We start from the raw sequence: 24899 nt of genomic DNA, 5'->3' as shown, positions 1-24899 counted from the left end.
GTTTTGCCGTAATTCCGTAAACGTTTACCTCATGTTATTGCTGCCTATCACTTTGGCTGTTACCGGCCCGGAAATGTAAAGAGGGCCGTGACGGGGAGAACGAAGAGAGATATCCAAATGAGCTTTAAATTTCGTACAGATCTGCCTGGACCCTGAGTTTCTAGCGTCTAAGGACCATAATCCCCTCGGTACGCCACTGGCTGAACAATTCGTATGTAAAGGGCGGGGAGGGACGGACGGGGAGTTTTTTTTTACAACACTGTAGCCTGTGTTGGGTCCACGGAAGTTAGATTGAAAAAAAAAACAAAAAACAGGACACGGTACGAGGCTATCTAGTTTGAAGCCAATAGGCGGAGTCACTACAGAAAGCAATAGTAAAAGATTATTAGCAATAATGGACTGCCTATGCGTCTGTAAAAAGTCAAAAGCTGTGCCAGTTGGATAAGCAGTGCTTTATTTTTGGAAGCGTCCCATCTGTAGATAAATATCATGAAATCAAAACTGAATATCACTAAAACAGCTTCAAAAACTATTGTAGCCAGTGGAAACGGCACTAATAAAGGCTGTATGTTGTGCTCGTTTTTCTACTCTTCTGTAGTTCAGAAAGGATATCCTGTGTACTGATGGGTTCATCTTAACTGTTGTTGCAATCTGCCTTGGGAAACCTCGTATTATAAAGATGGGAAGTAAACTTAAACTCTCCTTTCTTTGGGGCACATGATTAGAGAGATGTGGTAGCCCTGTTAGTAGGGGTGTAGCCAGACAGCATATTTTGGGTGGGCCTAGTCAAGAAGTGGGTGGGCACCAAGTGTTCGCCCCCTCCCCCATGTGATGAGGCCAGTATCAGCAGCTTAGGAAGCTTAGACTGCTGAAAGCAGTGTTTTCAGCACCATCAGGGGGAGGTCTTCAGCTGGTGAAGCAAGCCTAGGATCCCCACTAGCTAACACTAAATATGTGCTGCTGTTGGGTGGGCCTGAGCCCTAAGTGGATGGGCCCCGGCCCACCTGTGGCTACGCCACTGCCTGTTAGTCCACTTCTAAAAGCAGTCAATAGAAATAGAATAAATTATTACATAGAAAAGAAGATGATAACCTTTTTTATTGGACTAACTTAATACATTTTTGATTAGCTTTCGAAGGTAGCCCTTTTTCGTCAGATCAGAACTAAGCAAATTTTGATAAGTAACAGCATATAAAAGTGCAACACCTTTGATGTTTCACTTATATGTGCTGGTACTTAAAAATTTTGCTTATTTCTGATCTGACAAAGAAGGGCTACCTTCAAAAGCTAATCAAAAATGTATTAAGTTAGTCCAATAAAAAAGGTATCTTATTTTCTTTTCTATATTTTATTCTATTTCTATTGACTGCTTTGGGGCACATGGAACCACATCTTCACCTCGTCTCTTTTTTTTAACAAATGGATTGTTCTGGTTTTTTTTAGCATGCTTCAGGGACAAGTGGTTTTCATAAACCAAAATAATAAAAATACATATTTTGTTTCATGCAGATCTCTCATTTGTTTGAATATAGCTAAATTGCCTTTAAGCCCCCGATGCAGTCCATTGGTTTTGTTTTACTTATGTCCTTTTGGTTACTTATACTGTGCTCAAAACTGGAAATACAGAGTAAGAATTCAGTAACATCCAAAACTTATTAATTAGCATTATAATTGTATTGGGTAATAACTGAGAAAATGCTATTGAAAATTGACTTGAAGAAGAAATAAATATATATCACAGACTGGAAAATGTTGGCACATTTACTGACTCTGGACTATTGCATGAAGGTAGCTCTGCCCTCATTATTTAACATATTTCTTTTAAACAGCAATAAACAATATTAAGTGCATTTTTATAATATACCACTGCACTCCACAAAATACAAGGACCAAGTTCCCACAAACCAGTGTGTGTTTTCTAGCAAAAAAGGTGCCCGTACTCAAATGCCAGGCCATCCTTCAGGGGGGTGATCACTGAGGGACCCACCCCACAATAGCCAGGCCCCCTGCAACCAGTCACAGAATCTATGAAAAGGCAGAATTGGTGTGTAGAGCCTGAGCTCTTTTACTATAACTTAGGGACCATGAGTCAATTTTAGCAGACAATGAAAAAGGTGCCGGTACTCAGTACCCCCTCAAAAAAAGCCCTGCCACAAACTATCTTTCTCTTTTGATTTAGGCACAGGAGAAAAAAAGATTTTAAATGCTCCCAGGTTTCAACCTAATTCATGTTTAATATGGGATATAACTGCCATAAATAACTACATACATACATAAATAGAAACTCTGAATGTTGAGCACCTGATTTTCAAAACATGATGTAGTGGACCTTTACCAGGAGAAAAAAAAAATCTCTGCACGAATATAACGCATCCTAGGGTGTCGACTATAACCGGCCCCTCCAAATGTCACACTACTACTACTATTTAGCATTTCTATAGCACTGATTACGATTTATAAACAAATTACTATTATACCCATGAAAGTTATTCTGTTATTATACTTCCTCTTTGTACATCCCTATGCTGCACAAACTGGAATGATTGAAAATATAAGTGAGATTAAATAAAAATGCTGCCAACAATAAAGAGCAACAACAAGAATGCAGCACCTCATAGGTTTGTTTGTTTGTTTTGAGTGTACGCAGAAGGACGGCTTCGCGAGGAGGGGTAAACATAGAGACTAACCCAAGTGGCTTCAACGTTTTGACGTCATGCCGCCTTCTGTTCTCAATCAAATTTCCGTGAGTCCATTAGTGATCTGAAAGGAACGGCGGGCTGTGGGTGCTTCGCGCATGCGCATGAAGCAGGTAACGTCACAGCACAGGTTACCTGAAGGCCGCCGAAGCCTTTCGTGAGCTAACCGTTCTTTCCAGGACCGGTGCGGACGTTTGTAAATTATGTGCGCGTGTAATTGGGTAGGCTCCCGGGGTGTGAATTCTTTTTAAAAGCTAGGGTACGGGTTCGCTTAGGTTTTGGCGTTAATGTGTCTGTTCCCAGTTGGTTTACTGACAGTGTGGTAACTCGGTTGGATAAGACCCTTTTATTTTCTGTTTAGCTTCTTCTTTCTGCCTTTGCTGCCTTCCAATTTTGGGTAAGTCTGTTTGTAGCACTTTCTCTGTTTTCCCGCTCTTCTTTCACAAGTCTAAGTCTTGAAACATTTAAAGATGTGGTAAGGGACAAACTAGTAATGTTTGGCTACCAGTGTTTTGTAAACCTGCAGCCAGTCGGGTTTTCAGTATATCCACAGTGAATATTCATGAGATACATTTGCAACAGTGGAGGCAGTGCATGAAAATCTCTCTCATGAATATTCAGTGAATATTCTTTGTGGGTATCCTGAAAATCTGACTGGCTGGGGTGCCTCCAGGAGTCAGGACAAAGTTTGGGAACTTCTATTCATACTATCTCTACATGATATAAGTTTAAAAGGTATTTTAGCTCTACATTAGACCATTAGGGTTGTGTTACTTTGTTTTTTAGTGTTTTCTTTTTTTTTTCTTTCCTTTTTTGTAATATGAGGGTGATGGGCTTTATTTATTTGCTGCATTTGTATCCCACATTTTCCCACCTCTTTGCAGGCTCAATGTGGCTTACATTATGCCTCAATGACAATCACCATTAACGGATTGAGAAGAACAGAGTATTATTACAATTAAGGTACATAGGATATCAAGAAAATTAGAAGTAAAGAAATAAGTAATTCATAACAGATATGTAAGATAGAGAATAAAGTATAACGTTAGATAATAGTGTGATTAAAGTAACCAAATTAAAGAGTTCAGTTTTGATTAGTTCTAGTACAGATTTGATGGTAAGTCTTTTATGAAGGATTCTTTTTATAAGTCTCATTGAACAAGTTAGTCTTCAGTGACTTCCGGAAGGCAGTCAAATCATGCGTTTTTAAGGCATTTGGTAGTGCGTTCCACAGTTGCGTACATAGTAACATAGTAGATGACAGCAGAAAAAGACCTGCACGGTCCATCCAGTCTGCCCAACAAGACAACATATCTGTAAACCTTACCTTGATTTGTACCTGCCTTATTCAGGGCACAGACCGTACAAGTCTGCGCAGCAGTACTTCCTGCCTCCCAACCACCAGTCCCACCTCCCATCACCGGCTGTGGCACAGACCGTATCAGTCTGCTCTCCACAATCCTCGCCTCCCAACCACCAACCCCTCTTCCCCCCACCTGCTCCGCCACCCAATTTCGGCTAAGCTTCTGAGGATCCATTCCTTCTGCACAGGATTCCTTTATGCATATCCCATGCATGTTTGAATTCCGATACCATCTCCACCACCTCCTGCGGGAGGGCATTCCAAGCATCCACCACCCTCTCTGTGAAAAAATACTTCCTGACATCTTTCCTGAGGCTGCCCCCCTTCAACCTCATTTCATGTCCTCTCATTCTACCGCCTTCCCATCTTCGGAAAAGATTTGTTTGCGGATTAATACCTTTCAAATATTTGAACGTCTGTATCATATCACCCCTGTTCCTCCTTTCCTCCAGGGTATTCATGTTCAGGTCAACAAGTCTCTCCTCATACGTCTTGGTACGCAAATCCCGTACCATTCTCGTAGCTTTTCTTTGCACCGCTTCCATTTTTTTAACATCCTTCGCAAGGTACGGCCTCCAAAACTGAACACAATACTCCAGGTGGGGCCTGACCAACGACTTGTACAGGGGCATCAACACTTCCTTTCTTCTGCTGATCACACCTCTCTCTATACAGCCTAGCAACCTTCTCGCTACAGCCACAGCCTTGTCACACTGTTTCGTCGCCTTCAGATCCTCGGATACTATCACCCCAGGATCCCTCTCCCCCTCAGTACCTATCAGACTCTCACCGCCTAAAACATTAGTCTCTCTTGGGTTTCTACTCCCTAAGTGCATCACTTAGCATTTCTTCGCATTGAATTTTAATTGCCAAACTTTAGACCATTCTTCTAGCTTCCTCAGATCCTTTTTCATGCTTTCCACTCCCTCCCGGGTGTCCACTCTGTTACAAATCTTAGTATCATCCGCAAATAGGCAAACTTTACCTTCTAACCCTACGGCAATGTCACTCACAAATATATTGAACAAAATCGGCCCCAGCACCGATCCCTGACGCACTCCACTACTCACCTTTCCCTCCTCCGAGCGAACTCCATTTACCACCACCCTCTGTCGTCTGTCCGTCAACCAGTTCCTAATCCAGTTCACCACTTCGGGACCTATCTTCAGCCCATTGAGTTTATTTAAGAGCCTCCTGTGGGGAACCGTGTCAAAAACTTTGCTAAAATCTAAGTAGATTACGTCTATAGCACATTGATGATTTAATTCTCCAGTTACCCAATCAAAGAATTCAGTGAGATTCGTTTGGCACGATTTCCCTCTGGTAAAACCATGCTGTCTCAGATCTTGCAACTTATTGGCTTCCAGGAAATTCACTATCCTTTCCTTCAGCATGGCTTCCATTACTTTTCCAATAACTGAAGTGAGGCTTACCGGCCTGTAGTTTCCAGCTTCTTCCCTATCACCACTTTTGTGAAGAGGGACCACATCCGCCGTTCTCCAATCCCTCGGAACCTCTCCCGTCTCCAAGGATTTATTAAACAAATCTTTAAGAGGACCTGCCAGAACCTCTCTGAGCTCCCTCAATTTTCTGGGGTGGATCCCGTCCGGTCCCATGGCTTTGTCCACCTTTAGCTTTCCAAGTTGTTGATACACACTCTCTTCCGTGAACGGTGCTCTATTCACTCCATTCTCAGGTGTACTTTTGCCAGTACCTCTCGGTCCTTCTCCAGGATTTTCTTCAGTGAAAACAGAACAAAAGTATCTATTTAGCAAATTGGCTTTTTCTTCCTCATTATCTACATAGCGTTTCGCTGTATCTTTTAGTCTCACAATTCCCTTTTTAGTCATTCTCCTTTCACTAATATACCTGAAGAAATTTTTGTCTCCTCTCCTTACATTTCTAGCCATTTGTTCTTCCGCTTGCGTCTTCGCCAGACATATCTCTCTCTTGGCTTCTTTCAGTTTCACCCGGTATTCTTCCCCGTGTTCCTCTTCTTCAGATTTTCTACATTTCTGGAACGCTAACTCTTTAGCCTTTATTTTCTCAGCCACTTTCTTGGAGAACCATATCGGTTTCCTTTTTCTCTTGCTTTTATTTACCCTCCTTACATAAAGGTCTGTGGCCCTATTTATTACTTCCTTCAGCCTGGACCACTGTCCTTCCACTTCTTGTACATCCTCCCAGCCCATCAGCTCCTTCCTCAGGTATTCCCCCATTTTACTAAAGTCAGCACGCTTGAAATCCAGGACTTTGAGTTTAGAGTGACTGCCCTCCAATTCAGCCGTCATATCAAACCAAACCGTTTAATGGTCACTGCTTCCCAGGTGTGCACCCACTCGGACATTTGACACACTATCCCCATTTGTGAGCACCAGATCCAACGTCGCTCCCTCCCTCGTGGGTTCCGTCACCATTTGTCTGAGCAGAGCACTTTGGAAAGCATCCACAATCTCTCTACTTCTTTCCGATTTTGCAGACGGAACCTTCCAATCTACATCCGGCAGATTGAAATCTCCCATCAACAGAACCTCTTTTTTCTTTCCTAATTTTTGAATATCTGCAATCAGATCTTTATCTAGTTCCTCTAATTGTGTCGGGGGTCTGTAGACAACACCAACATGGACAGATGTTCTATCCTTTCTTTTTAAGGTGATCCATATCGCTTCTTCTTTTCCCCAGGTCCCTGTCATTTCAGTCGCCATGATATCATTCTTTACATACAGATCTACTCCTCCACCTTTTCGACCCTCTCTATCCTTCCTAAATAGATTATAGCCTGGTATGTTTGCATCCCATTCATGGGAACCATTGAGCCATGTCTCCGTGATTGCAGCAACGTATAAGTCTGCCTCCAACATCAGGGCTTGAAGGTCATGAACTTTATTGCTTAGACTACGAGCATTTGTGGCCATCGCTTTCCATCTATATTTCCTGGTATGTGTTTCAACATTAGTGATTTGGGGGTGTCTTTCCACTTTGGGTACCTTCATATCTTTTTGTTCCAACTTTATTGCTTTTTCCTCTGCCTCAGTTTTATTTTTAGGAGCATCACAGTGCTGTAATGGAGCAATGGGTCAGCTAAATGCTGTTATCAAGGCAATTCTCTGGATGGGACCAGAAATGGTACAGTCTGGTCAAAGAATTTTCAAATGATGTAACTTTCAAAATTGCCCTAGACTATAAAACTTTCCTTGTTGTAATATAAATCCAGATATTCCCAATAATTATATCAGTTTCAACAATGTAAAATGCACTTTAGAGCCTCAATACAATGCAATGCAGCCTCCCTCTCTATCAGAGCTTGGCAGGAAGAGAGAGAAAATAAGAGGTTTCACAGGGCAAATTAAGCAATAAGCATTAAATTAAAGAGAATATCAGGTATCTCACCTATAGCCAGAAAATTGAGAAGTTTAGAATTTAAAAGGTCAGAATTTGCTTTACTTTTGCAGGAGTTTGGTTCAGGTACAGACACAGGTCAGCATGTAGGAGAAGCTGGATGCATATAATGATTTGTATTTGTCCTCTACAGTTGGGGTAATGGAGGTTTAAGAAAGTGCATGAAGAACTATTTGTGTTTTTTGCAGGTAGGTCTATGAGGTCTGACATACATATTGGGGCCTCTCTGTGAATGATTTTATGAACCAGGTTGCAGATCTTTTAGTGGGAGCCAGTGTAGTTTTTCTCTAAGGGGTTTGGCGCTTTCATATTTTGCTTTTCCAAATATGAATCTGGCTGCAGTATTTTGGGCTGTCTGGAGCTTTTTAATAATTTGGGCTTTACATCCGGCATAGATGGAGTTGCAGTGGTCCAAATGACTTAACACTAGTGATTGCACGTATCTACAGTAGTTAAATTTGCTTTTTATTCTAAGGCTCTTTCTTTTTGTTTTCATTTTGTATAAAGGACAGTAATGGAGAGCGGAGTCTTAAATCTGATGTTTGCAGAAATTAATTTTGAAATGGGAGCTCATACAGAGTATTGGAGTACAGAAATTGTGCCTTATGTTTAAAGCAGCAGGCTGAGAACCAGGGAAAACAGGGTTAGAATTCTACAGACACTACTTGTGTAATCTTGGACAAGTTGTTTTCATTGCTTAGATTACAAATTTGGGACCAGCTTACTGTTCTCCACCCCACCCCCCCCCCTCAGTAGATGCAAAAGGGGTAACTTTATAAAGATTTTCCATTGGTAAACCTTTTTTTTTTTTTTTTTTTTTGTCTGTCCAGAAGAACTTCTATAAAACGACCCCACTCAATACTTGGTGACAGGTAGGCATGTACTTCTTTATGTGACCTGAATGTGAGTATGCTTAGGAGTGTAGTCTGAGCTGCAGCAAAGGAGATTGCACTTCTGGTTGTGGAACTGGTCTGCAGAAATGGCATCCAAGTCTAAGCTGAGCAGGCTTCCCTTTCAGGGAGCTTGATAAGTTGGTGAAAGGTTTAGGGAGCCAAGATCCCTAGGTTGTTGGAGGACAAGCTCATGATTGAGGTTCAGTGGAAGGCAGGTTCCGGGAGTCTCAGTGGTACCATGACAAGTGGTGCACAGAGGGAGCTGGGAGGCAGGGGCAGCCTCCCCCCAGCAGGTGCCACAATGAAGGTGAAAGGGCCCAAATTTGGAAAAACGCATTTTGACAGCGACAAACCACTGCGAGAAAATTGCACTGGCTTCCAATTCAGGAACGTATCGCTTTCAAAATCTGCACAACAGTCGACAAAATCATCTATGGCGAAGTATCTGGGTACATGACAGACCTGATCGACCTGCTAACCAGAAACACCATAAAATCAGCACGATCATACCTAAACCTCCACTACCCAAGCATCAAAGGACTCAAATTCAAATCCACTTAATGCATCTAGCTTTTCCTACTTAAGCGCACAACTATGGAACACACTACCAAAAGTAGTAAAAACTACGTTCGATCACCTAAATTTCCGGAAACTACTAAAGACAGACCTGTTCAGAAAAGCATACCCCACTGACCCAACATAAAAAAAACCTGGATACCTGTGACACCACATAACCAAAGACTGTAATGGACATACCCAGTCTTCCTCGCCCTCTCTAGTTCCCCCAATTGTATTTACCATGCATGCAACCCATTCTACCACAATTTCACCTTGTATTGTTCAATCCTGTATTTGTTCATACCGGAATCGGCTAACGCAGTTTACGGTACTGTGTAAGCCACATTGAGCCTGCAAAAAGGTGGGAAAATGTGGGATACAAATGTAGTAATAATAATAATAAAGTTTAGCATGTGCTAATGGGTATTAGTGCATGCTATATATTGTCCAGTTTTATAACTATTGACTACTTGGCGCATGCTATTATCTGTTAGTACAAATTAAGCTTTGGTAAAAGGGCCTCAAAGTCCTAGTTGACAGATGTGGGTAAATTGTTCCATTCTGTTGAAGCTGAGGAGGCTTGATGTTCAGGCAACATTTTTACAGAGTTTGGATGGTAGCCTTTAATAGCTTGGATGGTCTGGTAGAATGCAAATAGTGGATAATAAAGTAACCAAAACACCAAATCTTCAACTCTGACTCTGTCTGATATTAGGCTTAAAATTTTTTTTTTCCTGAATCTGAAGTACTGGTAAATAGAACTTTAGTTCCAGGACAAAGATATATAAGTATAAAATGATAAACATTTTTTTTGTTTTGAAGCTGGAGTTGGTACGTTTTTATTGACTTTGACTCCACCCAAAATTGCTTCCGACACCAAAGCCCTGAGAGGAACCTCTCTTGGAGGTTAGACAGTCTGTATTCACTGCAACATACACATCTAATGTTAAGAAATATTTCTTTTTTTTTCTTTTCTTTTTCTAGAATCTTGAACTTGGTTAATACTAGCAATGTAAAAGGGCTTGATATGGGTAAGATTTCTCACCCTATTTCCATATTATATGTATTGTGCAAAATTCTATAATGCATCAATAACTTGTATGTTGGTGTGTGATTTTTATGTTCGGCAATTAATGCAATATAATAATTGTTTTGTTTTCTTTAAATAAACTTTTCACTGTTTTCAGTTGATGATCTGAACCATATGCTGCTCTTTGGTTAATCAGTTATTTATTTTATACCTTACACTGTGTTCAAGTTAAATTGTAGTGGCAGGTGAAGCATTTTTTATCTTTTTTTTTTTTTTTTTTTTAAGTCTGATTGGAAAGGTATGTAAATTTGGTCAAGCAGCAGAAAGAATATGGTTTCTGTTAGTTATAGCCCCAGAGGTCGGATGTCAGCCTTTGGCATTGTCTGGTTCTCAGTGCCTTTCTGTTGGTCCCAGGTCCACTTCTTAGGGGCAGTGGGTTTTGTAGTACAATAATACAACACCCATGGGTGGTTTGACCCAAAAGGTATTTTATCTAGAAATGGGCTTACAGCACTTAGGGCAGAAAGATAGTACAGCACTGCTTCTGTGTGTTGCGGGGTCTGCCTGATGTCTGTCAGTGAATGAATGTCTGTGTTGAGCAGGGGGATGTGTGGAATGGCTGTAGGTGGGAAGGGGTGTGTTGGATGGGTGTCTGAAGGTGTGTGTGTGTGTGAGACCTTCTCTTTGTTCCTCTCTGAGTTTATATAACTGAACTTTTTCCCAGGTACTGGCCTGTGATGTAATTTGGTTTGTTTTGATCCAATGTCTCCTGATTCAGCAGGAAATGTGAATTCCTGTGAAGGCACAGTTTATGGATCCAGTGGTTTTTTAAATTCTTTTTCCTGAGCATTGGTTCTGGTTTTATTTCTCGGAAGCACAGGTGTTAGTAGACATCATGTCTTTCACTGACATTCCCAGGGATCAGATTAGGAAGGGAGGGGGAGAATGTCAGAGCTGCTCTCCCAGAGTTCTTTAGTTGACAGAGTAGGCCATGAAGCCTCAGTTAGGCCAATGCTGACAGTTTCCTTTTCCTGTATAACTCCCAACTGATTTCTATATCTTCTCTCTATCCTTGGGTTTGTGGACTAATTTTTGCTATCTGTATTTTTTTTCTTATTGGGTTTCCTGTAAATTCTTGTTTCTTTGGTTTGGGTTCACTTTTATGTGTTTTGACAGACAGTATTTCACATTTTTCAATACATTTTAATATCTCAGCATATCTTGAAGACTAAAGTTTTTAAGAAGTCAACTCAAAGGTATTTTGAATACCATAGCCTTTGTCCATATTTTCTTTGAAAATTCCCACTTCCGTATATTCCTCCACGGTTCTAGGTCAGTTCCCACCAGGACAATTCCCACCACATCAGGGAGGGCAATTCCCACCCATAACACAAAAAACACTAGGACAAATAATCTCCCTCCCTTTTCTCTTCCACATTGGTTGGCCAGTTACCCCTCACACCTCTCCCCAAAACTTTATCTTTTATACATCCCTTTCCCCTTCCAGACATTCAATTTATGTGGGGAGCCCCCCCCCCTAAACTAGGTTTCAACCTAATTCATGTTTAATCTGGGATCTAAATGGCATAAATAGATAAATACAAAGTGCAGTTCATGTGGGAGGACAATGCCCCCCCCCCCCATACACACCCCCAAACTAGCTTTCAACCTAATTCAGCCTCTTAAAATGACACACTGATAACCCAACTGAACACCACCAACAAAATACAAATAGGATACATCAATGCCAGATCGGCAGTCAATAAAACCACAATACTAACCGACTGGATTACAGCTGACCATCTCGATTTCCTACTTATCAGCGAAACTTGGATCCATGACCCCAAAGATCCAATAATCCTAGAGCTCTGTCCTCCAGGATACAAAATTACACACTGGACAAGAGAAGGAAAAAGAGGAGGAGGCATAGCAATAATTTATAAATCTCAATTCATAGTCGCAACAACAACAGAATCTATTCTTCCCCAACTTGAAATAGCCTCAGTCAGAATCAACCATTCCAACTTACGTGATCACCTAAATCTAATCTTATTTTACAGACCCCCGGGTAATTGGCAAGACCTACAAATGCACCTTCTGGACTTCATATCGAATACTTGTGTTTCCACCCAGAATCTTCTCATAGCAGGAGACATCAACCTTTATCTTGAAGATACTAACTCAAACAATGCACGCGAATACAGAGACTTCCTCCAACTATGGGAACTCCAATGGCCAAACACACAACCCACCCATAACAAAGGACATACACTAGACATCATCACCCACAAATTCTCATCAGAACCAAATTTTACACTAATAGACACAAAATGGACAACCAGGCCATGGTCCGATCACTATAGTGCAAACCTTTCCCTCCACTGGAGAATAAAAAAGACACAACAAACCTATATTACGAGAGGCAAAATAGACCCACTAATATTCTGGCAACAATTCTACACTGACGAATGGACAACACCTACAGACTCACCCCAATTTCTTCAAGAATGGGATAACAGATGAAGAACAATACTAGACAAAATAGCGCCACTTCAAACCAGAACATCACATAGAAAAAACTCAATACCATGGTTTAACGAAGAATTGAAAGAACTAAAAACACAAGTCAGAAGACGAGAGAGAGCATGGAGAAAGAAAAAAGACAAACACACATTCAAAGACTGGAAACAACTACAAAGAAAATACAAATACACCATCAGACAAACCAAAAGGACTTATTACAAAACCAAAATAGGACCAAACTACAAGGATACACACAAACTCTTCTCACTCGTAAACAATCTCCTAAATACCACTACGGTTACCACCAACAACACAGATACCCCATCAGCAATCAATCTTGCAAATTACTTCAAGGAAAAAAATCATAAAGCTCCGACACATGATACCTACCAATATAACGGACTACACAAACATCCTTGAATGTCTAGACTCAAAACCCGGTGAATACCCAGCAGATCGATCATGGACCAACTTTGACTCGCTCTCACGAAATGAAATCTCACACTGGCTCAGAAAATACGCCAAATCGCAATGCAAATTAGACATTTGCCCTAATAGTCTAATAAGATCCGCACCCAAACAATTCAAAACATACCTCATGAACCACGTAAATCACAGGCTTCAAAATGGGCTCTTTCCCACGGATAAAGGAAACATCCTACTTCGCTACCGAAAGATTCTAAGAAAAGCACCATGGACCTAACCAACTATCGCCCAGTAGCGTCCATTCCACTTATAACCAAACTTATGGAAGGCATAGTGACGAAACAACTTACTGAATACCTAAATAAACACTCAATTCTGCATGAAGCTCAATCGGGATTTCGATCGAATCACAGTACCGAAACTGTCCTAGTGTCAGCAATGAACTCATTCAAACAAATGCAACTGGTAACATACTCCTCTTACAATTCGACATGTCCGACATGTCCAGTGCCTTCGACATGGTTAATCATGAAATACTACTACATATTCTAGAATACTTCGGAGTAGGAGGCGTAGTTCTCAAATGGTTCAAAGGATTCCTGACAAGATCATACCAAGTAACAACGAATGTGGATAGATCACCCCCATGGATACCTGAATGTGGAGCCCCTCAAGGATCCCCCCTCTCACCAACCTTATTCAACCTAATGATGATACCTTTAGCCAAACTTCTAGCCAATCAAAACCTCAACCCCTACATATATGCTTATGACATCACAATCTGCATCCCATTCAAACAAGATCTAAATGAAATCACCAATGAGCTCAACGAAAGCCTACAAACAATGCACACATGGGTAGATGCATTCCAATTAAAACTGAACGCAGAAAAAAAACAATGTCTTGTATTCACCTCACAACATAACACAAAAACTTTCTCCACCATAACCACACCATACTGTTCTCTTCCTGTCTCAGGAAACTTGAAAATTCTTGGAGTCACCATTGATCGAAACCTCACTCTTGATGACCACGTGAAAAACACAACGAAAAAGATGTTCTACTCCATGTGGAAACTCAAGAGTGAAACCGTTCTTCCCGAGATACATCTTCCGCACTCCAGTACAGTCAGTGGTAATAAGTCATCTGGACTACTGCAATGCACTGTACGCTGGCTGCAAAGAACAGACTATCAAAAAAACTCCAAACTGCCCAAAATACTGCCGCCAGATTCGTATTTGGAAAAACCAAATATGAAAGTGCAAAACCCTTAAGAGAGAAACTTCACTGGCTCCCACTTAAGGAACACATTGCGTTCAAGGTCTGCACAATTGTACACAAAATCATTCACGCAGACGCCCCAATCTATATGCTAAACCTCGTGGACCTACCTCCCAGAAATGCCACAAGATCATCCCGCAAATTTCTCAACCTGCACTTCCCCAGCTGTAAAGCTGTAAAATACAAGCTGATGCATGCTACTACCTTCTCTTACATGAACACGCAGCTATGGAATGCACTACCTACAGATCTGAAAACAAGCGACGAAATAACTATCTTTCGCAAATCTCTGAAAACATATTTCTTTAACAAAGCCTACAATGAGAACCAATAACCTCACTAATCCACCTCAGCAATCCAATTAGTTTAAAAGCCCACCTTACACATCTACCCTAATCACTCCCTTCCCTCTTCACTCTTCCCTCGCTTAATCTCTGCACAACATCAACTGTATCTAATATCCTGTAATGACAATGTTAACAAAACTATGAAAGCCACTTTGAGCCTGCAGATAGGTGGGAAAATGTGGGATACAAATGCAATAAATAAATATTTATAACAAATTACTACTCTACCTATGAAAAGTTATTCCATTATTATACGTCCTCTGTGTACATCCGTATGCTGCTCTAATCTCCTCGTTTCAGACGCTGTTAAAAAAAAAAAAAAAAAAGCAAAAAAAAAAAAGCCAGGACTTATGGGACCCGATAAAAGAAAGAAGCTACAGGCTAGGGAGGGTGGGAAATGTCCGGGAAGAGGGGGGGGAGTTCTAGGTGGGAATTGTCTCAGGGGAAACTGTCTGCGTGGGAACTCGCCTGATACCCCCTCCACCTTCCCCCTCTTCATCCAGCATTATTAGCGTATCTATTCATTGGCCTTTCTTGACTTTTTCATGTACCTTTCTACTTTGTATCGTACTTGGAAGGGCCTACTCATTTTTTCTTTAGGTTATTTTCTGCTATTGCACAGCTGAAATATTGTCACAGGTTCCAATCCCTGTCAATAGCTCCCCATTCCTCCCAATAGGAAATGTCTCTAGTGGCTGTGAGAAGTGATAGTCAAACGACTCTCCTTTTCTCTAATCCCTGATGGTATTGCTTTCAGTAGGTAGCATTTAGGCTCTATCACGTTCTACCCAGTAATGTCTCTAATCATCTCTCTGACCTCTTCTCAAAATTTGTGCAGCCTCAGGCACTTCTACCACATCTGTAAGAAACTTATAGTTTGTGTGCACCCCTCACAACACCTTGAGCTTGTTCCAGCATAGAATATACTCCTCAAATGAGTAGAGCACATTCTGAACAATATTTTTGTTACTTCTTTGAATGCAGTGTATAGAGGTACATGGTTCAACCTTTCACAGATCAGTCTTTTTCAGACCATACTCTACTCGGGTCCAGCTCCATGTCTTCACATCTTTTTTGGGAGTTAGGGGACTGTCGTCTTCCTCAGTGCTAAGCAACCCCTTTGTGCTAGTCTGCTTAATGAACAGCTCCTCAAATACTGACCTGTTTTCTCCCAAACCTGCCATAGCCCCTCTCTTCAATATAGTACCTTTACTGCAGATATAGATTGGTGCTACTGAGATTGGGAAGCAGTTTGTTGGCTTCAGCACTGTCTGTGAAGGGGCAGGAGAAGTTAGCTTCATAGAAGGATTACCGAAGCCAGCGGTAGTTGACTGATGCCATATGGAAACCCATCAAGATGCTGGACTTTTCCCTATTATTATTTGTAGCAATTTGTATCCCACATTTTCCCACCAATTTGCAGGCCCAATGTGGCTTACATTATGCCGTAATGGCGATCGCCATTTCCAGGTAGAGAATTACAAATGTTATTGTATTAAGGCGCATACATTGGAAAGTAGAAAACAAAGTGGTAGTGCATAGAAGTTCCTGAGTGAAAGAGTAAATTATAACATGTTAGATGGTCAGCTATAGAAAGTTCATTTCCGACATGAGAGATAAATTGATAGTGCGTATTGCGTAACTTTCATTAATAGCAGCAAGGTTTTCAGTCAAGGACGAAGAGTTCGGTTTTGTCTAGTTCATGTAAAGTCTAGTTCATGTAAAGTCTAGTTGTCTAGTATTTAGGATACATCGTTACGGTATGCCTTCTTGAATAGGTCATTTTTCAGTAGTTTTCGGAAGATAGGTCGTGCATTGTTTTTATGGCCTTTGGTAGTGCGTTCTATAGTTGCGCCCTTATGTAGGAGGAGCTGGATGCATATGTGGATTTATATTTAAGTCCTTTGCAGCTGGGGTAGTGGAGATTCAAGAATGTGCGTGCTGATCTTTTTGTGTTCCTAGTTGGCAGATCTATGAGGTCTGACATATAGATCGGGGCTTCACCATGAACGATTTTGTGGACCAGGGTACAAACTTTGAACGCAATTGGTTCTTTTAGTGGGAGCCAGTGTAGTTTTTCTCTTAGGGATTTCGCACTCTCGTATTTTGTTTTACCAAATATGAGTCTGCTGTATTTTGGGCAATTTGAAGTTTCTTAATGATTTGTTCTTTGCATCCGGCATAGATGGCATTGCAGTAGTCTAGGTGGCTTAGCACCATAGATTGTACCAGGCTGCGGAATATTTCCCTTGGGAAGAAAGGTTTGATTCTTTTGAGTTTCCGGATTGAGTGGAACATTTTCTTTGCTGTGTTTCTCGCATGGCTTTCAAGTGTGAGATTTTGGTCAATTGTAACTCCAAGAATTTCAGGCTGAGATGGAAAGGGTGTAGTCTGGGGTGTTTATGGTGGTGGGTTTGTTCATGTTGTATTGTGAGGAGGGAATGAGACATTGTGTTTTTTCTGTGTTTAGCTTTAGTTGGAATGCATCCGCCCATGAATTCGTTATTTGGAGACAGTTTAATTTCATTAGTGATTTCGTTTAGATCGTGACATTGTCTGCATAGATGTACGGGTTGAGTCCTTGGTTGGATAGCGATTTGGCTAAAGGTGTCATCATTAAGTTAAAAAGGGCCGGTGAGGGAGGAAGTGACGTCACCTTCCATGTCGGCAGCCTAGCTCTAGAGCTCCCGCTCATAGCGCCCATAAACGGCAAATAAAATCGGCAAGCGGCTATATCGGCGACCTAAAGTGGATGGAATCAACTTCCCACAGCAGATAAATATGAGTAAGGCGAGTCAATCGCGGAATAAAGAGACTGAGCGACAAGCGAACGGCGGGCCTAGTAAAACGCCGAAACGCCACGAGTCTCGGGCACGAGCCTCGCCGTCGGACTCAGACTCCGCGCTCTCCTTAGCAGAGTCCAGGCAGCCCCCGGCGAAAAAAGGCATTTCGAACGAACTTCGCCAGCTTTTAACAAGCATACAAGATGACATCAAAGCGTCCAAGGAAGAAATCCTGGAACGCATGGAGGTGATGAGCGTGGACCTTCGGGAACTGGGGGGCAGAGTTGAAGAAGCCGAGCAGAAGCTTGAGGATCACTCTGAATCCCTACAGCAGCACGAAACCCAACTCAGGGCCTTGGAAGTAAAGAATGCTGAATTAGCATATAAATTGGACGATATTGAAAACAGAGGTAGGAGAAATAACCTCCGTTTTCGCGGAGTCCCGGAAGGGGGAGACATAGAAGATGTTCCACAGATAGTAAAATCACTGTGCGCCACCCTGCTGGGACCCGATGCAGAGGCGATAATGATTGAATTGGACAGAGCGCACAGAGCCCTAGGCCAAAGACAAGAACGCAGATCACGGGATATTATCGCCCGATTCCATAAGTATGAGGTCAAAGAGCAGATCATCAACCGTGCACGGAAGGTGCAGGAATTAGAATACAATGGAGCCAAGATCTCGGTGTACCAGGACTTGTCTCAGTATACGTTACAACAGAGACGCCAGATGAAACCTGCATTGGAAGTGTTAACTAAACATCATTCGTCATACAGATGGGGATTCCCGTTTTCACTGAATTTTGAACTGAAGGGAACTAAACACAGAGTCCAATTGCTTTCGGAGGCTTGGGAAATCCTGCATGCGGCGGGGCTAGTTGCAACGAGAGCGCCCCCGGGGGAGCTGGCGCCAGCGACGAAAGAAAAATTACAAAAATGGCAGCGGATTCCTGAGACCACCAAACGGAGCAACTCAAAAAGAAAAGGAGAGGCATCCGAGACCTGAATGAACGCTAGGAGGATCAGAGAGATCGGCTGGCGCCAGACATGTCATCCTGAGGTGATCTATGGGATATGCTGGACAACTGTGGTATAACTATAGCGTGCCAAAATGGACTCTAAAGTCAGTATTTAAGTTAAGGTTAATGTATATCATGCTAATTGTGTAGCTCAAAAGAGAGGGAAGGGGGAGGGTGTAGTGGAATTGTGGGGGGATAAGGTCATAAGGCAGGTAGAAATAAGGGGAAGATATGTGTGGAGAAATAGATGGAAGAGCTGAATAGGATAATTTAATAAATGCTCATTGTTAAACATGGGGCTGTAAAGGAGACAGGACGTAAGGAGGAGGGAAAGAGCTGCAGATAAAAGAGGGGTGCGGGACGGGTGGGGGGACAGCTGGGCTGGGTTGCTGGGGAACTGGTGGGTCACTTTCTCATATCCCATTCAGGGGACATAGATCCTCTGGCTGGTGTTCAAGTTAGGGGTCAGGGAGGGCTAGGGGGGACGGGGGGAGGTTGGGGGGAGGGAGGGAGGGGGGTGGGGGGAAGATTTGCTGTGTACAGGAGGAAGCTCCTACCACTGAAGAGGCCAGATCTGCTGAACCTCCTTTAGGCGCAACTTGGATGCATACCTAAATATGAGTGTTGATTTAAAAATTATATCTTATAATGTCAAAGGCTTGAACATGCCTCAGAAAAGGCAGAAGTTTTTTAAGGAGTTATCACAGCTCCAACCACAGATAGTATTAGTGCAGGAGACACATCTCCGCAGGGTACATGAAAAACTCCTCTCTCACTCTAGCTATCCGACAGCGTTCTTTGCCTCGTCCTCTGACGGCTCCAAAAAACGTGGAGTGGCAGTGTTGATCCACTCGTCGCTTGCAGTCCAAGTAAAGCGGATTAAGCGAGACCCGGGTGGGCGTTTTTTGTTTTTACACATAGTTTTGGATCAGGTGGATTTGACTCTGGCCTCTGTATATGCGCCAAATGATCATCAGGGGCCCTTCTTCACTAAGATCAAAAATGCTCTCGCCACATTCATACAAGGTTCATTAATTCTGGGAGGTGACTTTAACGCTGTCATGAACCCAACCCTAGATAGATCAGGAAATGGCCAACAGAGAGAAAACAAGGAGTCATTAGCATTGGGCTCATTAGCGTACTCCCTGGGTGTGTTGGACGTGTGGCGGTTGAACCACGTAACGGAAAGGGATTATACATATTATTCGCCGGTTCATGCCTCCTACTCTCGAATTGACTGTATATTCCTAGACCTCGCTTTGGTTGAGAGAGGCCCAAAGGCGGGTATAGGCAGTATGACTATATCGGACCACGCACCGGTATGGGTGGTGGTGCCGGGCGTTCAGGCTGAGGTTAAGGATAAGAGGTGGACATTAAATGCAAATGTATTGCTAGACGCGGAGGTGGTAGAGGGCTGTAGGCATGTGTTGAAGGAATATTTGGAACTTAACATTGAATCGGGACCACCATTAAACATAGTCTGGGATGCTATGAAGGCGGTCTCGAGGGGTTTTTTCTTGCAAACAGCTAGTAAACGAGCGAAGGTTCGACGGTTGCAGTTGGCAAGTTGTCTGGAGAAAATTAAGCATTTGGAGCAGCGGCATAAGGCTAGAGGCTCCCCAATAGTTTTGGAGGAATTACGCGGAGCGAGAATGCAACTGGATGCTTTATATTCCGAACATCTTAGCTTTCTACAATCGCGGAGGCAAGTTAGCTCGTATGAGTTCACCAACAAGGCAGGCCGTCTCCTTGCTATGCAGCTACGGAGGCGTAAAATGGATCGTGCTATCACACACGTGCGTGATGGGAAGGGTGATATGCTATCCACCTCAGAAAGCATACGTAGGCGTTTTGGGGAGTTCTACCAAGCTTTGTACGCGCAAGATATTAACCCTTCTGAAAAGGCTATTAATGAGTACTTGGAGGGCAGTGAGTTACCCTCACTGACAAGTCAGCAATGCGCCATGCTGGAAGAACCAGTGACCCCAATTGAGATTCAAAAAGCTATTCAAGGCCTGCCTTCCTGTAAATCTCCGGGGCTGGATGGTCTTCCTAATGAATTTTACAAGAAATTTGCTCTGGAATTGGCGCCTCTTCTGGCGGACCTGTTTAATCAGATTGGCAGGGGTGAACCATTGCCACCGTCTATGATGGAGGCATGGATAGCTGTACTGCCAAAGCCAGATAAGGATCCCACAGAGTGTGGCTCCTATCGCCCAATTTCAGTATTAAACGCCGATGTAAAAATTTTAGCCAAAGTGTTGGCTAATCGATTAGCGCCCTTACTACCGGCAATAATACATCCAGACCAGGTGGGGTTTGTCGCGTACAGGAAGGCAATGGACAACATACGGCGTGTGATAGATATAATGTACCTGGCCAAGCGAAATCAGAGGCCTCTGAGCCTTCTCAGCTTAGATGCTGAGAAGGCCTTTGACAGAGTACATTGGCCGTTTATGTATAAGGTAATGGAAACATTTGGGATTGGGCCGCGGTTTAGAGGCTGGATCCAAGCTTTTTATGAATCCCCTAAAGCATGTGTGAGGATAAACGGGGGCAATTCTGATATGATCACGCTCCACAGAGGCACGCGACAAGGCTGCCCCTTATCTCCAATGCTGTTCGCCATGGTCATGGAGCCTTTTGCTTCTAGAGTCAGAATAAATCAGGGCATTCCTGGGGTCAACGTGGCAGGGAGAGAACATAAAATGGCTTTGTTCGCAGACGACGTGCTGCTTTTTGTCACACGGCCTCAGGATGCCTTCCCGAATCTTATGAGAGCCATTAGTGAATATTCGGAGGTCTCTGGCTTTAAGGTAAATATGACGAAATCAGAGGCACTGAATGTAACACTACCTGAAGGGTTGGTGGAATCCCTACAATCGTCCTACGCTTTTCGATGGGCCCCGAAAGGAATCCGTTACTTGGGAGTGAATTTAACAGCTAATCTATCTGACCTTTTCACAGCAAACTACAAAGGGTTGGCTAGAGTTCTTTCGGCCGACTTGGACAGATGGGGGGACTTGGAGTTATCATGGTTTGGCAGAATAGCTACTGTTAAGATGAATGTGTTGCCACGCTTACTATACCTATTCCAAGTCCTCCCGATAGTGCTACCTAGAAGGTTCCTTGCAACCCTGCAAGATCGTATTGTACGTTTTATTTGGGCAGGGAAGAGGCCGCGTCTATCACGTTCTCTTTTATATCAGGATAAAAGATGGGGAGGGTTGGGGGTACCTAACCTGGCCTGGTACTACCGAGCAGCCCAAGCACGCGCAGCCATTGAATGGTTCCAGGGGTATCCCGATAGACAATGGGTACACATAGAGCAGCAGTCTGCGGGCCCGAGACCACTTGGGACACTAATGTGGCTTCCTAGCCCGTTTAGATCAATTGGGGAGGGGGCATGTCCAGCCATTCAGGTAACGCTCTCATACTGGGATAGTATCTTTCCCCGGAAAAAATGTATGCTATCACGTCTGTCCCCGATAGCATTTAACCCAATGTTCTACCCTGGGACTGAAACAGGAGTGTTCACCAGATGGTATGGAGAGGGTTTGAGAACCTGGGGACAGTTGTTTGAGGGCAATTCATTGTTGTCTTTCGATGAAGCTGTGGCCCGATTCCCGGTAGTGGGAAGGGACGAATATGCATATCGACAAGTAACCCACTTCCTCACCACACGGGCAATCAGGGAGGTGGTAGCCAGGGAAAAGTTGCCTCTGGAAGCAATATGTGAAGGGCACGCAGCGACGAGTGGTTTAATATCTCGCTTATACAGTTGTATTAGACTGCAGGCGCCACGATACACACTTCACAGAGGGGGATGGCGGAGGGAGCTGGGCATGGAGATCTCGGAGGCTGAGTGGGAGAGGATAGAACGGGCAGCGGCGAGAGTGTCCACTCATGTACCCTTCAAGGAAAATGCTATCAAGGTGCTGTTCCGGTGGTATTTGACGCCGGAGCGTCTCCGGCGCATATACCCCACCTTGTCTGGTGAGTGCTGGAGGGGTTGTGGGGTTAAGGGCACTATGGGGCATATGTGGTGGGCGTGTGCAAAGATACGGGCATTCTGGAAATCCATTCAGAATCGATTACAGAAATGGATGGGATGCCCTATTCCTTGGAACCCTGCCTTTTTCTTGTTCTCGGTTAAGGAGGCAAGCCTTTCACATGACCAGCAGATATTGACGAGGTATGCAACAAGTGCAGCTAGGATTGTAATCGCTTCTTGTTGGAAAATGTCTAAGACTCCTCCAATAGCGAGATGGTTTTCTAAATTAAGGTATGTTTGTGAGATGGAGAGGCTTCTAGCGGAGCGGCGTAACCAAACCTGCAGGTGGCATGCGATCTGGGAGCCTTTCCTAAAAAATGTTTAGTATAACTGAGGACAGAGACTGGTAACAAGGTGGTTGGGTGGTTTGAATAGGCTGGGGGGAAGGTGGGAGGGGGGAGTTGGGGGATCTTGGGGGGAAAATCTGAAAGTTTATAAAATAATGAAGTTCTATTGTGTTGTTCTTTGCAGTTTGGAATCTTATTTCTTGACGTTTCTTGTAGTGCTTTGAATTATGTACTTGTGTATAATGCTTTCCTGTTGCATTCTGTACTGATTCTTTAATTTGACAATAAAGACTTCATGCAAATTAAAAAAAAAAAAAAGGGCCGGTGAGAGCGGTGAGCCTTGGGGTACTCCGCATTCAGGCTTCCGTGGTGGTGATTTTGAATTTGATATCACTTGATATGTTCTTGCGGTTAGAAAGCCATTAAACCGTATAAGTATGTTTCCTCCAATCCCGAAGTACTCTAGGATGTTCGATAGTATTTGGTGGCTGGACATGTCAAATTGTAGGAGAAGTACATTATTGCCGGTTGCAATTATTTGTTTGAATTTGGTTAGGAGAGTGATTAGCACTGTTTCGGTGCTGTGTGTGGATCGAAATCCTGACTGTGATCCATGTAGTATTGTGAATTTGTTTAAGTATTCAGTAAGTTGTTTGGTTACCATACTTTCCATAAGTTTGACTGCCAGAGGGATGGATGCTACTGGGCGGTAATTGTGTCATTTGTTTTTTTTCTTTAAATCTTTGGGTATAGGGGTAAGTAGTATATTTCCTTTGTCCTTGGGGAAAAGTCCATGTTGTAGCATGTAGTTCAGGTGTGACGTGAGGTCTGTTATGAAATGTTGGGGGACGAATTTTATTAGGTTGTTGGGACATATATCCAGTTTGCAGTGGGATTTGGCGAATTTGCTGATTGCTTGAGTGATGGTTTCTTCAGTTAGAAGATTGTCCAGGTTCGATCTGCTGGGTATTCATCGGGCGTTGGGTCCAGGCAGTCAATTAATTTTTCGTGATCGGTGATATTTAGTGGTAGCGTGGATCGTAGTTTTATAATTTTCTCATTAAAGTATTTGGCAAGGTTGTCTGCTGATGGGGTGTCTGTGCTGGTTGTGGTAACCGGTGTGGTGTCTAGTAGTTTATTCACAAGTTGGTAAAGTTTATGTGCGTCTTTGTAGTCTGGCCCTATTTTGGTTTTGTAGTATGTTCTTTTGGTTTGTCTTACTGTATATTTATATTTTCTTTGCATTAGATTCCATGCGTTAAGTGTGTGTTCATCTTTCATTTTTTTCCATGCTCGTTCGAGTCTCCTAACTTGTGTTTTTAGTGTATTTAGTATTCTCAGTATTTTATAGCTAAAGGTGTCATTAAGTTAAAAATATTTCAGTATTTTATAGCAAACAGTGAAGATATTTTTGAAGAAGTCTGGTGATATCCAGACCAAAGTGGAAATACAGGGTTTTTAGACCACCCTGTTAGTAACCTTTGCCTGGAACTGGACAGAAATTTGGTGTTATGTAATTACTTCAAATGTATATGTGAACAATTGTTGGATTCTAATGTTTGTTTTTTCTTGATATTGATCTTTCTTTGAACCCAGAGCACCGCAAGGACGACTTTGGGATTCTGCCCAAGGGTCTTGACAGTGGGGCTGTCTTGTTAAAATTTTCTGTTATGTAAAATGTAATAGTGATGATTTTTATTCTCCAAGGACAAGCAGGCTGAAATAACCTTCACAAGTAGGCCGGTGTTCTGTGCCAACCCGGGAACAGGCATTTAAAAAAGCAAAATGTTTGATAGAGCCGAGCGCACAGTGCATCCGACTGCGCACGCGCCAAGTGCCTTCCTGCACTCCTCAGTTACTTTTTTCCTTGTCAGCAGTGGCAGTTGTTTTTCTGGCTCTGCTTTTTTGCCCGGGAGAGCCTTCAGTGCTTGTTTTTTGCGGTGTTTAGCCGTTATTTTTTTTTCTTTTCAGTGTTTTAAAAAAGGAAGAAAACGTTTCCTTTTATCGTCAACCCAGCAAAAAAGGAAGCAATTTCTTTCTTTAAAACAAAATACAATTGAAGTTGGTGCTTCCTTTTTTCTTGCATATCCGTGCAAGTGTGTAGTAAAGCTGGCTCAAACAAAGTATACATTCTTTTCACCGGAACAGCTAAAAGTGTTTGTTTTTAGAGATGAAGAAAGTGAAGTGAAAAGTAATGAAGCACTGGGTAATGCAGCCTATACTTATGAGATTACTTATTA

At 42.7% G+C, this 24899-nt stretch overlaps 1 protein-coding gene across 16 annotated transcripts in view; it reads left to right on the top strand.

The window, feature by feature from the left end:
* Positions 1–2824: 2824 nt before the first annotated feature.
* Positions 2825–24899, top strand: part of SENP1 (SUMO specific peptidase 1) — a 347559-nt gene continuing 325484 nt past the window's right edge. For 7 of the 16 annotated variants that reach the window (XM_030198244.1, XM_030198253.1, XM_030198245.1 and 4 more), the window contains exons 1-2: positions 2827–3093; positions 9894–9940. In XM_030198244.1, coding sequence (XP_030054104.1) covers positions 9937–9940 — 4 coding nt within the window. In that variant the 5' untranslated portion in view covers positions 2827–3093; positions 9894–9936. Of the gene's footprint in view, positions 3094–7591; positions 7647–8288; positions 8331–9893; positions 9941–24899 lie in introns of all 16 variants that reach the window. The other 9 variants (XM_030198240.1, XM_030198249.1, XM_030198241.1 and 6 more) reach the window with 9 other exon arrangements.

This window comes from Microcaecilia unicolor, chromosome 3, assembly GCF_901765095.1.
Source record: "Microcaecilia unicolor chromosome 3, aMicUni1.1, whole genome shotgun sequence".
Lineage (NCBI taxonomy): Eukaryota > Metazoa > Chordata > Amphibia > Gymnophiona > Siphonopidae > Microcaecilia > Microcaecilia unicolor.
Note: the sequence above shows the minus strand (reverse complement) of the source record. Positions and strands in the feature narration are given on the sequence as shown.